Source organism: Bombina bombina, chromosome 6 (assembly GCF_027579735.1).
Source record: "Bombina bombina isolate aBomBom1 chromosome 6, aBomBom1.pri, whole genome shotgun sequence".
In the NCBI taxonomy this organism is placed as follows: Eukaryota; Metazoa; Chordata; class Amphibia; order Anura; family Bombinatoridae; genus Bombina; species Bombina bombina.
The window spans coordinates 354190859-354208993 of NC_069504.1; the positions used below are offsets into that span (position 1 = coordinate 354190859).

The following is an 18135-nucleotide window of genomic DNA, read 5'->3' on the forward strand; positions in this document are numbered from 1 at the left end:
TGGGCGAATGTCATATGGTCAGATGAAACCAAAGTAGAACTGTTTGGTAGAAATACAACTCGTTGTGTTTGGAGGAGAGAGAATGCTGAGTTGCAAGCAAAGAACACCATACCTGCTGTGAAGCATGGGGGTGGCAACATCATGCTTTGGGGCTGTTTCTCTGCAAAGGGAACAGGACGACTGATCTGTGTACATGAAAGAATGAATGGGGCCATGTATCGTGAGATTTTGAGTGCAAACCTCCTTGCATCAGCAAGGGCATTGAAGATGAAACATGGCTGGGTCTTTCAGCATGACAATGATCCCAAACACACCGCCCGGGCAACGAAGGAGTGGCTTTGTAAGAAGCATTTCAAGGTCCTGGAGTGGCCTAGCCAGTCTCCAGATCTCAACCCCATAGAAAACCTTTGGAGGAAGTTGAAAGTCTGTCTTGCCCAGCGACAGCCCCAAAACATCACTGCTCTAGAGGAGATCTGCATGCAGGAATGGGCCAACATACCAGCAACAGTGTGTGACAACCTTGTGAAGACTTACAGAAAACATTTGACCTCTGTCATTGCCAACAAAGGATATATAACAAAGTATTGAGATGAACTTTTGATATTAACCAAATACTTATTTTCCACCATAATTTGCAAATAAATTCTTTCCAAATCAGACAATGTGATTGTCTGGATTTGTTCCCACATTTTGTCTCTCATAGTTGAGGTATACCTATGATGAAAATTACAGGCCTCTCTCATCTTCTAAAGTGGGAGAACTTGCACAATTGGTGGATGACTAAATACTTTTTTACCCCACTGTAAATTGGAATGCTGTTTAAAAGTGTATGCTTTATTTGAATCCTGAAAAAAAAATTGGATTTCATGTCCCTTTAAGAAATGGCTTGTCAAGATCTCAGCCACTGATAGAGCAGTAAACAGTGTGTTAAACATACAAAAAAAATTTTTTTTTTTAAATCTAGGATAAAGACAAGAGAGTAATAATGCAAATGAAATGTTTCTCTTCATTAATGTGCATATTTATTTGTGGTGCAGAACATTGCAAAACCTATTAGATTTTACAGTTTTTCAAAGATTTAAATTAAAGTGCATGTTGCTGAAGTGCATGTCCCGAGGCCTTGATAAATACATGAGACGCAAAGCTTAAGTAAGTTGTAAACATAAAGTAGCCTTTTTTTGTTATACCAAGTTTGACACTGCAGGATAAGTGCACATATCTGGGTGTAAAATAAGCTGCCATGCATGTAACCATATACACAATGAAGTGGGTGCAAAAGGAATACATAGTTCAAAGTGTGGTAAAATGCTCGCTGAGAAGATCATATAGCTGGATTTTTTCTGAACATTTTTATTCTTTTTAGTCAACATATTTTTATATTTAGAATAAAAGTTATGTTTATGTTTCTTTCATGTAATTGGCAAGAGTCCATGAGCTAGTGACGTATGGGATATACATTTCTACCAGGAGGGGCAAAGTTTCCCAAACCTCAAAATGCCTATAAATACACCCCTCACCACACCCACAATTCAGTTTTACAAACTTTGCCTCCTATGGAGGTGGTGAAGTAAGTTTGTGCTAGATTTCTACGTTGATATGCGCTTCTCAGCATGCTGAAGCCCGGTTCCTCTCAGAGTGCAGTGAATGACAGAGGGATGTGAAGGGATTATTACCTATTGAATACAATGGTCATCCTAACGGGGATCTATTTCATAGGTTCTCTGTTATGGGTCGTAGAGATTCATCTCCTACCTCCCTTTTCAGATCGACGATATACTCTTATATACCATTACCTCTACTGATTCTCGTTTCAGTACTGGTTAGGCTATCTACTTTATGTAGATGAGTGTCTTTTGGTAAGTATGTTTTCTTTTATTTAAGACACTCTCAGCTATGGTTTGGCACTTTATATGTAAAGTTCTAAATATATGTTTTGTGCTTATATTTGCCATGATTCAGGTTAATCAGTATATTTCCTTTTTGCAGACTGTCAGTTTCATTTTGGGAAATGCATATAAAAAAAATAATAATAAATAAATAAATTTTACCTGAAATTTTCAAATTGACTCTCTTTTTTAAATTGCGGGCTGTTAGGCTTGCGGGAGCGCAAAATGCTATAATTTATTGCGTCATTCTTGGCGCGAGACTTTTTTGGTGCGGGAATTAAGTTTGTTGACGTAGTTTCGTCATTTCTGGCGTCTTAGTTGGCGTCGAGAATTTTCACGTAGTTGCGTCATCTATGACGCTCGTGTTTGTTGCAGACGTTCTTGGCGCCAAAAAATATTTTGTCAGTTGTGGGCGTCATACTTGGCGCCAGATTTCTGACATTATTTAAGTCTTTATTTCATTCTGCTTCTGGTTTCCAGAGGCTTATTTTGTTTGCATTTTTTCCCATTCCTGAAACTGTCATATAAGGAAATTGATATTTTGCTTTATATGTTGTTTTTTCTCTTACATTTGCAAGATATCTCAAAACTGTTCCTGTATCAGAAAACACTGTTGGATTCCTGCTGACTGATATCAGTCCTACCAAAGCTAAGTTTATTTTTTTTAATGTTATGAATTTTTATCTTTAGCTATGGTTTGTAATAAGTTATCATGATAAACTTTTACTTGTAGAAAAAATGTCCATCAGTATTAATGCATTGTCTATTGCTATTCTTTTAACATCTAATGTACAAGATATACCTGGGAATTTCTAAGAATTTTTTTCTGATTCTATTCTGAAGGCTTTGTCTGCCATGCCGCCTTCTAATAAAATGTAAAGGTCTTTTTTAAACTTCTCATTTAGTTGATGAATTTTCAAATGACCGACAACATACTGAATTATCCTTCTCTGGTGATGATTTATCTCATTCAGAATATCCTTCATCAGATATTGACACTAACAAATCTACTTTTTTACTTTTAAATAGAGTACATTCGTTCTTTGTTGAAAAGGTATTGATTATTTTGGATATTGAGGAGATTAGTCCTCTTGATTTTAAGGCTAGCTATCATTTAAATTCTGCTTATTAACCTCCTGTGGTTACTTCAGAGTTTTTTTCCAGTTCCTAATACTGGGGAATGGAATAGGCCTGGTACTTCTTTTATTCCTTCTTTAAGGTTTTAAAATTGTATCCTTTGCCAGCAGTTAGTTTGGAGTTTTGGGAAAAGATCCCCAAAGTTAATGGGGCTATCTCTACTCTTGCTAAATGTACTACTATTCCTATGGAAAATAGTATTTATTTTAAAGATCCTTTAGATGGGAAACTTGTATCTTTTCTAAGGAAAATTTATTTATTTTCAGGTCCTTTCTTAGGCCTGCAATTTCTTTGGCTGATGTTGCAGCTGTTTCATCTTTTTTGGTTGGAAACTTTAGCGCAACAAGTTATGATTTGTTTAGCATTGTTAACTTGATTCAACATGCTAATAATTTCTTTTCTGATGCCATTTTTTGATATTATCAAAATTGAGGTTAAATCTATGTCTTTAGCTTTTTTAGCTAGAAGAACTTTGTGACTTAAATCTTGGAATGCTGATTTGATTTCTAAAATCCAGATTTCTATTTTCTTTCCTTCCAAGGTAATAAATTATTTGGGTCACAGTTGGATTCAATATTTTCAACTGTTACTCTGGGGAAAGGAGTTTTTTTGCTTCAAGATTAAGTTCTAAGCTTATATTAGTTTTTGTTCTTAATAAGGAACAGAAACCTAATTCTTCCCCAAGTAACATGTTTCTAATTGGAAGCTTTCTTCAAAATGGAATGAATTCAAGCTATTTAAGAGGTCAAAGCCAGCCCCCAAATTTGCATGAAGGTGCGGCCCTTATTCCAGCTTAGCTGGTAGGGGGCAGGTTAAGATTTTTCTAAAGTTGTTTGGTTCAATTCGGTCCAAACTTCTTAGATTGGGGTACAGAATAGGATTCAGAGTAAGACCGCCTGTGAGAAATCTTTTTCTCTCTCACATATTCTAGCTATTCCAGTAAAGGCTCAGACTTTCCTGAAGTGTGTTTCAGACCTGGAGTTATCTGGGGTATTCATACCAGTTCCATTTCAGGAACGGGGTCTGGGGTTTTGTTCAGAACTATTCATTGTCCCAAAGAAAGAAAATCTTTTTGATTTGTCATGTTAGAGTACCATCTTTCAGAATAGTGATTATAAGGTCTATTCTGCCTTTTGTTCAGCAAGGGCATTATTTGCCTACAATAGATTTACAGGATGCATATCTTCATATTCTGTTTACATTCAGATTATTTTCATTTTCTGAGATTCTCTTTTTTAGACAAGCATTACCAATTTGTTGCTTTTCCTTTCTGGCCTAGTGACAGCTCTAGGAATCTTTTCAAAGGTTCTCGATGTTTCCTTATTTGGACGATATTGTGGTACTTGCTCAGTCTTTTCGTTCTGCAGAATCTCATATGATTCAACTTCTGTTGTTTCTTCAAAGACATGGTTGGAGGATCATTTTTATCAAAAGTTCCTTGATTCCTGAGACAAGGGTCACCTTTTTTAGGTTTCCAGATAGATTGTGTCAATGTCTTTGTCTCTAACAGACTAGAGACAATTTATATTGGTTTCAGCTTGTCGGAACCTTCAGTCTCTATTATTTCCTTCAGTAGCTATATGCATGGAAGTTTTAGGTCTCATGACTGCAGCATTGGATTTTTCCCTTTGCTCATTTTCATATGAAACCTTTCCAGTTTTTAATGCTGAATTAATGGTGCAGGGATTATTCTAGGATATCACATTTAATATCCTTGAATCCCAATATTCAACTATCTCTGACTTGGTGGTTCGATCACCATTGTATAGTTCTACGGGTCTCTTCGGTTCATCCAACCTGGACATTGATCACAACAGATGCGAGTCTTTTAGGTTGGGAAGCTGTCTGTGGATCTCTGACAGCACAAGGGGTTTGGAAATCTCAAGAGGCGAGATTGCCATTCAATATTTTGGAACTCTGTGCGATTCTCAGAGTTCTTCAGTTTTGGCTTCTATTCGAAGAGAGAGACGTTTATTGGTTTTCAGACAGACAATGTCACAACTGTGGCGTATGTCAATCATCAGGGTGGGACTCTCAGTCCTCATGCTATGAAAGAAGTATCTCAGATACTTGCTTTGGCAAAATCCAGCTCCTTTCTAATTTCTGAGGTCCATATCCCAGGTATAGACAATTGGGAAGCGGATTATCTCTGTCATCAAGCTTTACATCCGGGAGAATGGTCTCTTCACCCAGATGTGTTTTTTCAAATTGTTCAGATGTGGGGGCTTCCAGAAATAGATCTGATGGCATCTCATCTAAACAAGAAACTTCCCAGGTACCTATCCATGTCCAGGGATCCTCAGGCGGAAGCAGTGTATGCATTGACACTTCCTTGGACTTATTAACCTGCCTATATTTTTCCGCCTCTAGTTCTTCTTCCAAGAGTGATTTTCAAAATCATCATGGAACAATCATTTGTGCTGCTGGTGGCTCCAGCATGGCCGCTCAGGTTTTGTTATGTGGATCTTGTTCGGTTGTCCAGTTGCCAACCTTGGCCACTTCCATTAAGGCCAGACCTTATATCTCAAGGTTCGTTTTTCCATCAGGATCTCAAATCATTAAATTTGATGGTATGGAAATTGAACGCTTAGTCATAGAGGTTTCTCTGACTCAGTGATTAATACTATGTTGCAGGCTCGTAAATCTTTGTCTAGAAAGATTTTTTATCGAGTTTGGAAGACTTACATTTCATGGTGCTCTTCTCATAAATTCTCTTGGCATTCTTTTAGAATTCCTAGAATATTACAGTTTCTTCAGGATGGTTTAGATAAGGGTTTGTCTTCAAGTTCTTTGAAAGGACAAATCTCTGCTCTTTCTGTTCTGTTCCACAGAAAAATTGCTAAACTTCCTGATATTCATTGTTTTGTACAGGCTTTGGTTCGTATCAAGCCTGTCATTAAATCAATTTCTCCTCCTTGGAGTCTTAATTTGGTTTTGAAGGCTTTACAGGCTCCTCCGTTTGAGCCTATGCATTCTCTGGACATTAAATTACTTTCTTGGAAAGTGTTGTTCCTTTTGGTCATCTAGAAGAGTTTCTGATTTATCTGCTCTTTCTTGTGAGTCTCCTTTTCTGATTTTTCATCAGGATAAGGCGGTTTTTGCGGACTTTGTTTAAATTTTTACCTAAAGTTGTGAACTCCAACAACATTAGTAGAGAAATTGTTGTCCCTTCTTTGTGTCCTAATCCTAAGAATTCTCTGGAGAGATCCTTACATTCTTTGGATGTGGTAAGAGCTTTGAAATATTATGTTGAAGCTACTAAAGATTTCAGAAAGACTTTTAGTCTATTTGTTTTCTTTTCTGGTTCTAGGAAATGTCAGAAAGCTTCTGCCATTTCTTTGGCATCTTGGTTAAAGCTTTTGATTCATCATGCTTATTTAGAGTCGGGTAAATCCCCGCCTCAGAGGATTACGGCTCATTCTACTAGGTCAGTTTCCACTTCCTGGGTTTTTAAGAATGAAGCTTCTGTTGATCAGATTTGCAAAGCAGCAACTTGGTCTTCTTTGCTTATTTTTACTAAATTCTACCATTTTGATGTTTTCTCTTCTTCAGAAGAAGAAGTTTTTGGTAGAAAAATACTTCAGGCAGCTGTTTCAGTTTGATTCTTCTGCTTATATTTTCAGTTTTTTTTCATTATAAAATTAAAACTTTTGATTTGGGTTGTGGATTAATTTTTCAGCGGAATTGGCTGTCTTTATTTTTATCCCTCCCTCTCTAGTGACTCTTGCGTGGAGTTCCACATCTTGGGTATTTGCTATCCCATACGTCACTAGCTAATGGACTCTTGCCAATTACATGAAAGAAAACATAATTTATGTAAGAATTTACCTGATAAATTCATTTCTTTCATATTGGCAAGAGTCCACGAGACCCACTCTTTTTATGGTGGTTATGATTTTTTTTGTATAAAGCACAATTATTCCAATTTCTTGTTGATGCTTTCGCTCCTTTCTTATCAACCCACTTCTTTGCTATTTGTTAAACTGAATTGTGGGTGTGGTGGGGGGTGTATTTATAGGCATTTTGAGGTTTGGGAAACTTTGCCCCTCCTGGTTGGAATGTATATCCCATACGTCACTAGCTCATGGACTCTTGCCAATATGAAAGAAATGAATTTATCAGGTAAATTCTTACATAAATGATGTTATTTTTAACTGTGGCATGGCAGTTGTGCTGGTCATCAAAACAATACCATTTAGTTTATTTTCTCACTTAAACCACAGATATTAACACATCTAAGAAATTCTGGATCCTCTGTTACTTGGGGTCCAGAAAATATTGGGTCCTTTATTTATGATCATTATTTACATGGATTTTTTTTCTCTCTGAAATAGGCACCGTAATGACTCCAAACTATATCAGTAATGATAATATGGATGTGTCTTTGTCGTGTTCTTGTGAAGGAAGCGCAAACAATGAGGAAAGATGCAAGAACATCATAGGAATGTTTAACAAAAACAGGTGCCTAAGTAAGTTCACCACTACAGGCTGTGTCCTGCACTAACTTCATATCTAATTTATATTGTACTTGATATATACTCCTGTGCACATTGTTCTTTTACCTTGTGTGGTTACTGGAAGGGCCCTATACTGGCAGACTGGCCCCTGAGCTAGGCTGGATATTGTTTTGCACAAAGGCAAACCTAGTTCCAAGAAGTGCTTGTTGTATTAAAGGGATATGCAACCCAAAAATTGTAAATCAGAGCATACAATTTAAAACTAGTTTCCAATTTACTTATATTATCACATTTGCTTCATTCCCAAGATATTCTTTGTTGAAGAGATACATAGGTAGGTGTCTGGGACACTACATGGCAGGGAATAGTGCTGCGCTCTAGTGCTCTTGCAAACTATGCATTCCATTCTTGAAAAGCTGTGTAGCGCTCCAGACGTGCACACTCCTAAGGTTAAGTCTCTGCTTTTCAACCAAAGATACCAAAAGAACAAAAAAAACATTGATAAAAGACGTAAATTAGAAAGTTGTTTAAAATTCCATGATCTGTTTGAATCATGAAAGAAAATTGTTGGGTTTCATATAAATTTCCCTATTTATTTAAAAAGGAAAATAGTTTCTGCTGTGCATATTATTTATAAACATAAATATATAGACCCTAGACTTAAAGGGACAGTAAACACCTTGATATTTGTATAGAAAATGTTTAGTTATACATAATGAAACAACTTTGCAATATACATTCATTATTTATTTTGCCCCTTTTTATGTAATTTAACTCTTAAAATTGGGAGTTTTATAAATCTCAGAACGTGAAATGCACCTTGCTGAGGTTTCAAGGCTACCCATGCTACACATCCCTAACTGGTGTAAGCTATTAACAACTGCAAAACAATTTACTTTATACTTTTATTATGGCTATGATTAGCCTTGATACACAGACTGGCTCCTCCAAATAAGGGGAGTTTGGCTATTGAAAAATTTGTTTAGACTTTGCAGATATGTTATTTTATAGCAACACAACAGAAATGTCTTGTAATTAAACACTGTTTACTGTCCCTTTAATATATTTGAATATATGGTTTAACAGGTTTTGTCCCTTTGTTTAGTCATTTTTAAGAAATGGATAGAAACTGATTTTGCAATATGAAGAGCAGCTACAATTAAAAAAAAAGCTTCAGTCTAATTGTAATGTAACAAAATGTGATACTTTTAACAGAATTGATCAATCTGATTCTTCTTGAGTATTATGGATATAATGTATTATACCTAATATATTCTTTATCTTACAGAAAGCTCAATGTTATCGGTTATCCCAGAGCTCAGTAACACTCACGGGACATTTGTCCCTGTTATGTCCAGTTCCAAGGTCTTTAAGGAACATTTCAATGTGTCCGCAATTCATGACAGTGACCTGGTAAGGACTGATAATACTGATAATTAATTAATAATTGAATATATTTATTTACATTTGGTTACATTTATGTTACTGGTTTTATGTCAAATGTTGATTTAATGTCCTTAGATATAGGAGGCATACAATCCACTATTAGATTTAAAACTATTTAAATCTCTTTAAGGCTTTGCATGATGATATAGCATTCTGAAACGTGTCTTTCCCCGTACAACATGAGAAACTGAAAAGGTGAGGTGCACAAAGTAGTTTACACTGCGTATAGTGCCCAAAGCAGAGGGTTAGTCAGGGGCGGACCTACTAGTGGTGCAGTTGGTGCCACTACACAAAGGTGTGAGGGTTGGAAGGGGCCCACAGAGATCTCTAATGAAAAATGTTAAAAAGTGTACTGCCTTTTTTTATCTCAACCACTACTCATCACCCCGCCCACCTCTTAACTCTTAACATGCCTAATGCATGTGCATTGAGTTCCCAACACAGTGAGCTAAGCACTCGATTACCCAAAATGGACATACAGGCATAATATGGAGGCATTGCAGCATCCACTCGACTCACCACACAAATAAGCTTGACAGCTAGAATTTATTAAAATTATACTTTCCAGGACTTTAAAGAAAATAGGTAATTATTTCCAAAAGGAAGTGATATTTGGGACATTTTTTTTAGCAAAAATATATACGGTATATGTTTAATATTTAATTACATCATGTTTGTACTCCATTCATATTAAATTCACATATTTAGAAAATGATATTCACCATTATTGATTTTTTTTTTTTTTTTTCATTTGGGATTCTCTTTTTTTTTTTCATATTAAATTCACGGTTCTAAAATAGCAAATACACGATTATTTAAGATGATTTTAAAGTGGGTTCCCATTTTCTTTTTTTTTCACATTAAATTCTCAGTTCTACAAAATTTTATTCTGTTAATTTATAATTCTTATTGAACACTTAGTTTTGTGACTGTCTTTCAGAATGCCTAATCTCCTAAATAAAGCATTTGTTGGTAATACACTATTTAAGATTAATAGCTTGTGTTAACAAAATTGTAAGAAAAGTTTCTATGGAATATGAAGGCCTGCTGAGGCCACTTTGTGTTTAAACACGATTACAATTGCGCATTTTCAGCTATTTCTGGCACTTGCAATTACATTTTTGGCTCAGAGAGAAAAGCCCTATTTCTTTCATGTAATTGTCAAGAGTCCATGAGCTAGTAACGTATGGGATATACATTCCTACCAGGAGCGGCAAAGTTTCCCAAACCTCAAAATGCCTATAAATACACCGCTCACCATACCCACAATTCAGTTTTATAAACTTTGCCTCCTATGGAGGTGGTGAAGTAAGTTTGTGCTAAGATTTCTACGTTGACATGCGCTTCTCAGCATTTTGAAGCCCGATTCCTCTCAGAGTACAGCAAATGTCAGAGGGATGTGAAGGGAGTATCACCTATTGAATGCAATGATTTTCCTAACGGGGATCTATTTCATAGGTTCTCTGTTATCGGTCGTAGAGATTCATCTCCTACCTCCCTTTTCAGATCGACGATATACTCTCATATTCCATTACCTATACTGATAACTGTTTCAGTACTGGTTTGGCTATGTGTGGATGGGTGTCTTTTGGTAAGTATGTTTTTATTACTTAAGACACCTGAGCTATGGTTTTGGCACTTTATTCGTTAATATAAAGTTCTAAATATATGTATTGTACTTGTATTTGCCATGAGTCAGGTTCATGTATTTCCTTTTGCAGACTGTCAGTTTCATATTTGGGGAAGATTAACATAGTAAGAAATATTTTTTCTTACCTGGGGTTTAGTCTTTTTTTCAAATTGACTACATTTTTCTTGCAAATTGGTGGCAGGATTAGGCCCGCGGGTGCGCCAAGTGCTAGACTTTATTGCGTCATTCTTGGCGCAAAGGTACGTCCGTTGACGCAAGTTTGTCATTTCCGGGGTCGTAGTTGACGCCGAGTTCCTTACACAGGGTTGTGTCGTTAGTGACGCGAGTGTGTCATTTCCGGATGTTGTTGGTGCCAAAAAAAATTTCAGTTACGTTGTGCGTCATACTTGGCTCCAAATTGTTAACATTATTTTAATACCCCATTGCTATTTGCCTCTTGCCTTTTTCTATGTCAGAGGGCTATGCAATTGCATTTTTTTTCCCATTCCTGAAACTCATATAAGGAAATTGACAATTTTGCTTTATATGTTGTTTTTTATTTTACATTTTGCAAGATGTCTTAATCTGATCCTGCCTCAGACGTATCTGTTGGAACTTTGCTGCCTGATGTCGGTTCTACTAAAGCTAAGTGCATTATATTTCCGAATGTCATTTGTATTGGTTACCATGATAAACTTTTATATGCAGATAATTGCCTCTATTTATTAAGCTGTCAACCGCAAATACGCTGGAATTCCGCAGCGTATTTGTGGCAAGCCTGATTCGCCTTAGTTATCAAAGGCTAGAGACCGGCAAATGTAGAATTTAGTGATGTAACATACGATCCGCCGGACTCAGTCCGACACAGATTGATGCTTACGTCACTACAGATGTTCCGAACGCAAGTTCGGCACAATCTGACTACTTTTGCTAGTTATCGCCACTTTTCCGGCCCAGTGTACCTGGTTTTCAATCCGCCGCCCTGGATTCCTATGGGAAATGTCTATACCTAACACCCTAACATGTATCCCAAGTCTAAACACCCCTAATCTGCCGCCCCAACACCACCGCCACCTACATTATACTTATTAACCCCTAAACCGTCGCTCCCGGAGCCAACCGCCACCTACATTATATTTATTAACCCCTAATCTGCCCCCTACACCGGCGCCACTATATTAATTTTATTAACCCCTAAACCTAAGTCTAACCCTAACACCCCCCTAACTTAAATATTATTTAAATTAATCTAAATAAATATTCCTATAATTAAATAAATTATTCCTATTTAAAACTAAATACTTACCTGTAAAATAAACCCTAAGGTAGCTACAATATAATTAATAATTAAATTGTAGCTATTTTAGGATTTATTTTTATTTTACAGGCAACTTTGTATTTATTTTAACTAGGTAGAATAGTTATTAAATAGTTATTAACTATTTAATAACTACCTAGCTAAAATAAATACAAAATTACCTGTAAAATAAATCCTAACCTAAGTTACAATTACACCTAACACTACACTACAATTAAATAAATTAAATTAATTTATTTATGTATCCTTTACCAGCATTTTCTATTGAGTTTTGGGAAAAGATCCTCAAGTTGATGGGGCTATTTCTACTCTTGCTGAACGTACCTCTATTCCTATGGAAGATGGTACTTAAGTTCCTTTAGATAGGAAACTTGAATCTTTTCTAAGGAAAGATTATTTATATTTAGGTCATCTCAGACCTGCAATTTCTTTGGTTGATGTTGCAGCTGCATCAATATTATTGTTGGAGAATTAGCGCAACAATAATTGGATTCTGATTTATCTAGCATTGTTCGCTTAATCAGTTCTGATGCCATTTTTTTTTTTTTTAGTTTTTTTTTAGAAGAGTTTTGTGGCTTTAATCTTGGAATGCTGATATGACTTTTTAAGTCTAGATTGCTATCTCTTTCTTTCCAAGGTAATAAGAGACCTAAGGGTAAATATAAAGCTTCTAATCATTTTTTCATTCTTTTTTCAATTAAGGAACAAAAACCTATTCCTTCCCTATGGAATCTGTTTCCAATTGGAAACCTTCATTAAATGGAATAAATCCAAGCCATTTAAGAAACCAAAAGCCAGCCCCTAAGTCGACATGAAGGTGCGACTCTCATTCCAGCTCAGCTGGTAGAGGGCAGATAAAGGTTTTTTTCAAGGATGTTTGGATAAATTCTATCCAAAATCTATGGTTTCTGAGTATTGTATTGTTTCTCAGGGGTATCGAATATGATTCTGAGTAAGTTCTCCTGTGAGAAGATTTTTTTTCTCTCACGCATCCCAGCAAATCCAGTTAAAGCTCAGGCTTTCCTGAAGTGTGTTTCAGTCCTGGAGTTTCAGGGGTAGTCATGTCATTTCCTTTTCAGTAACAGGGTCTGGAGTTTTTATTCATATCTATTCATTGTCCCAAAGAAGGAAATTTCATTCAGACCAATTCTGGATCTGAAAATTTTGAATCGTTATGTAAGAGTACCAACTTTTAAATGGTGACTTTCAGGACTATTCTGCCTTTTGTTCAGCAAGAACATTTTATGTCCACAATGGACTTGCAGGATGTATACCTTCATATTCCGATTCATTCAGATCATTTTCAGTTCATGAGATTCTCTTTTCTAGACAAGCATTACCAATTCATTGCTCTTCCATTTGGACTAGCAACCGCTCAAAGAATCTTTTTAAAGATTCTAGGTGCCCTGCTTTATGGAAACCAGAGAGCAGGGTATTGCGGTGTTTCCTTATTTGGATGATATCTTGGTACTAGCTTAGTCTTTACGTTCTGCAGAATCTCACACAAATTAACTTGTGGTGTTTCTTCGGAAACATGGTTGGAGGATCAATTTACCAAAAAGTTTCTTGATTCCTCAGACAAGGGTCACCTTTTTTAGGTTTCCAGATAGATTCAGTGTCTATGACTCTGTCTCTAACAGACAAGAGATGTTTGAAATTGGTTGTAGCTTGTCGGCACCTTCAGTCTCAGTCATTCCCTTCAGTGGTTATGTGCATGGAAATTTTAGGTCTCATGTCTGCAGCATCGGACGCGATTCCCTTTGCTCGTTTTCACATGAGACCTCTCCAGCTTTGTTTGCTGAATCCATGGTGCAGGGATTATACAAATATATCACAATTAATATCCTTAAATCCCAATGTTTGACTCTGTCTGACGTGGTGGTTAAATCACCAGCGTTTAGTTCAAGGGGCTTCTTTTGTTTGGCTAACCTGGACTAAAATCTCAAGAGGCGAGATTACCAATCAATATTTTAGAACTCCGTGCAATTCTCAGAGCTCTTCAGTTTTGACCTCTGTTGAAGAGAGAACCGTTCATTTGTTTTCAGACAGACAATATCACAAACAGTGGCATTTGTTAATCAGCAGGGTAGGACTCACAGTCCACAAGCTATGAAGAAGTATCTCAGATACTTGCTTGGGCGGAATTCAGCTCCTGTCTAATTTCTGCGGTGCATATCCTAGGTATAAACATTGGGAGGCGGATTATCTCAGCCGTCAGACTTTACATCCGGGAGAGTGGTCCCTCCATCCACATGTGTTTTCTCAGATTGTTCAGATATGGGGTCCTCTAGAGATAGATCGGATGGCCTGTCATCTAAACAAGAGACTTCCCAGATGCCTGTACAGGTCCAGGAATTTTCAGGCGGAAGCAGTGGGTGCGCTGACACTTCCTTGGTGTTTTCAACCTGCTTATATTTTCCCGCCTCTAGTTCTTCTTCCAAGAGTGATCTCCAAAATCATCATGGAACAATCGTTTGTGTTGCTGGTGGCTCCAGCATTGCCTCACAGGTTTTGGCATGCGGGTCTTGTTCGGATGTCCAGTTGCCAACTTTGGCCACTTCCGTTAAGGCCAGACCTACTGTTTCAAGGTCCGTTTTTTTCCATCAGGTTCTCAAATCATTAAATTTGAAGGTATGGAAATTGATTGCTTAGTGTTAAGTCATAGAGGTTTCTCTGACTCAGTGATTAATACTATGTTACAAGCTCGTAAATCTGTCTCTAGAAAGATTTATTATTGAGTTTGGAAGACTTACATTTCATGGTGTTCTTCTCATGAATTTTCTTGGCATTCTTTTAGAATTGTAAGTATTTTTACAGTTTCTTCAGGATGGTTTGGATAAGGGTTTGTCTGCAAGTTCCTTGAAGTGACAAGTCTCTGCTCTTTCTGTTTTATTTCACAGAAAGATTGCTAAACTTTGTGATATTCACTGTTATTGTACAGGCTTTAGTTCGCATTAAGCCTGTCATTAAATCAATCTCTCCTCCTTGGAGTCTTAATTTGGTTTTGAGGCCTTTACAGGCTCCTCCATTTTGAGCCTATGCATTCTTTGGACATTTAACTACTTTCTTGGAAAGTGTTGTTCCTTTTGGCCATCTCTTCTGCTAGAAGAGTTTCTGAGCTATCTGCTCTTTCTTGTGAATCTCCTTTTCTGATTTTTCATCAGGATAAGGCGGTTTTGCGGACTTCATTTACATTTTTTCCTGAAGTTGTGAATTCTAACAACATTAATAGATAAATTGTTGTCCCTTCCTTGTATCCTAATCCTATGAATTCTTTGGAAAGATCCTTACATTCTTTGGATGTGGTGAGAGCTTTGAAATATTATTTTGAAGCTACTAAAGATTTCAGGAAGACCTCTAGTCTATTTGTTATATTTTCTGGTCCTAGGAAAGGTCAGAAGGTTTCTGCTATTTCCTTGGCTTCTTGGTTAAAGCTATTTGGCTAGATTTAGAGTTCTGCAGCCAAAGGGGTGTGTTAGCTATGCGTGTATTTTCCCCCCGCACCTTTTAAATACAGCTGGTATTTAGAGTTCACAGAAGGGCTGCGTTAGGCTCCAAAAAGGAAGCATAGAGCATAATTTACCGCCACTGCAACTCTCAATACCAGCGGTGCTTACGGACGCGGCCAGCTTCAAAAACGTGCTCGTGCACGATTACCCCATAGGAAACAATGGGGCAGTTTGAGCAGAAAAAAACCTAACACCTGCAAAAAAGCAGCGTTCAGCTCCTAACGCAGCCCCATTGTTTCCTATGGGGAAACACTTCCTAAGTCTGCACCTAACACCCTAACATGTACCCCGAGTGTAAACACCCCTAACCTTACACTTATTAACCCCTAATCTGCCGCCCCCGCTATCGCTGACCCCTGCATATTATTATTAACCCCTAATCTGCCGACCGGACCTCACCGCTACTCTAATAAATGTATTAACCCCTAAAGCTAAGTCTAACCCTAACACCCCCCTAAGTTAAATATAATTTTTATCTAACAAAATAAAATAAATCTTATTAAATAAATTATTCCTATTTAAAGCTAAATACTTACCTGTAAAATAAACCCTAATATAGCTACAATATAAATAATAATTATATTGTAGCTATTTTAGGATTAATATTTATTTTACAGGCAACTTTGTATTTATTTTAACCAGGTACAATAGCTATAAAATAGTTAATAACTATTTAATAGCTACCTAGTTAAAATAATTACCAAATTACCTGTAAAATAAATCCTAACCTAAGTTACAATTAAACCAAACACTACACTATCAATAAATTAATTAAATAAACTACCTACAATTACCTACAATTATATCAACTAAACTAAATTACAAAAAAAACACTAAATTACAAAAAATAAAAAAAGATTACAAGAATTTTAAACTAATTACACCTACTCTAAGCCCCCTAAAAAATAACAAAGCCCCCCAAAATAAAAAAATGCCCTTCCCTATTCTAAAATAAAAATTGTAAAGCTCTTTTACCTTACCAGCCCTTAAAAGGGCCTTTTGCGGGGCATGCCCCAAAGAATTCTGCTCTTTTGCCTGTAAAAAAAAACATACAATACCCCCCCCAACATTACAACCCACCACCCACATACCCCTAATCTAACCCAAACCCCCCTTAAATAAACCTAACACTACCCCCTGAAGATCTTCCTACCTTGAGTCGTCTTCACTCAGCTGAGCCGAATTCTTCATCCAATCCGGGCGATGTCTTCATCCAAGCGGGGGCTGAAGAGGTCCATCATCCGGCTGAAGTCTTCATCCAAGCGAGCTCAATCTGATTGGCTGATTGGATCAGCCAATTGGATTGAACTTGAATCTGATTGGCTGATTCCATCAGCTAATCAGATTATTCCTACCTTAATTCCGATTGGCTGATAGAATCCTATCAGCCAATCGGAATTCGAGGGACGCCATCTTGGATGACGTCCCTTAAAGGAACCTTCATTCGTCGGGAGTTTGTCGTGGAGGAAGGATGTTCGGCATCAGCGGGATGAAGATTGAGCCGGAAGAAAGAAGATTGAAGATGCCGCTTGATAGAAGACTTCAGCCAGATGGAAGACCTCTTCAGCCACCGCTTGGATGAAGACTTCAGCCGGATGATGGACCTCTTCAGCCCCCGCTTGGATGAAGACATCGCCCGGATTGGATGAAGAATTCGGCTCGGCTGAGTGAAGACGACTCAAGGTAGGAAGATCTTCAGGGGGGTAGTGTTAGGTTTATTTAAGGGGGGTTCGGGTTAGAGTAGGGGTGTGTGGGTGGTGGGTTTTAATGTTGGGGGGGGGTTGTATTTTTATTTTACAGGCAAAAGAGCTGTTTTCTTTGGGGCATGCCCCGCAAAAGGCCCTTTTAAGGTCTGGTAAGGTAATAGAGCTGGTATCTTTTAAATGTAGAATAGGGTAGGGAATTTATTTTGGGGGGCTTTGTTATTTTATTAGGGGGTTTAGAGTAGGTGTAATTAGCTTAAAATTGTTGTAATATTTTTTTAATGTTTGTAAATTAATTTTTTAATTTTTGGAACTTCTTTTTTTATTTTTTGTACTTTAGTTAGTGTATTTATTTGTATTTATTTGTAGGTATTTGTATTTAATTTATTTAATGATAGTGTAGGGTTTAATTGTAACTTAGGTTAGGATTTATTTTACTGGTAATTTTGTATTTCTTTTAGCTAGGTAGTTAATAACTATTTAATAGCTATTGTATCTAGTTAAAATAAATACAAAGTTGCCTGTAAAATAAATATTAATGTTAAAATAGCTACAATATAATTATTATTTATATTGTAGCTATATTAGGGTTTATTTTACAGGTAAGTATTTAGCTTTAAATAGGATTAATTTATTTAATAAGATTTATTTTATTTCGTTAGATAAAAATTATATTTAACTTAGGGGGGTGTTAGGGTTAGACTTAGCTTTAGGGGTTAATACATTTATTAGAGTAGCGGTGAGGTCCGGTCGGCAGATTAGGGGTTAATAATTGTAGGTAGGTAGCGGCGACGTTGGGGGGGGCAGATTAGGGGTTAATAAATATTATGTAGGTGTCGGCGGTGTTAGGGGCAGCAGATTAGGGGTACATAGGGATAATGTAGGTGGCGGCGGTGTGCGGTCGTCAGATTAGGGGTTAAAAAAATGTAATAGAGTGGCGGCGATGTGGGGGGGCCTTGGTTTAGGGGTACATAGGTAGTTTATGGGTGTTAGTGTACTTTAGAGCACAGTAGTTAAGAGCTTTATGGGCTAACCCCGGTTCATAAAGC

General features: G+C 36.9%; 1 protein-coding gene across 3 annotated transcripts in view; it reads left to right on the plus strand.

Moving 5' to 3' along the window:
* GFRA3 (GDNF family receptor alpha 3) overlaps positions 1-18135 on the plus strand; it is a 129534-nt gene that overhangs the window by 100910 nt on the left and 10489 nt on the right. For all 3 annotated transcript variants that reach the window (XM_053717020.1, XM_053717019.1, XM_053717021.1), the window contains exons 6-7: positions 7358-7492; positions 8769-8893. In XM_053717020.1, the coding sequence (XP_053572995.1) occupies positions 7358-7492; positions 8769-8893 (260 nt within the window). The remainder of the gene's footprint in view (positions 1-7357; positions 7493-8768; positions 8894-18135) is intronic.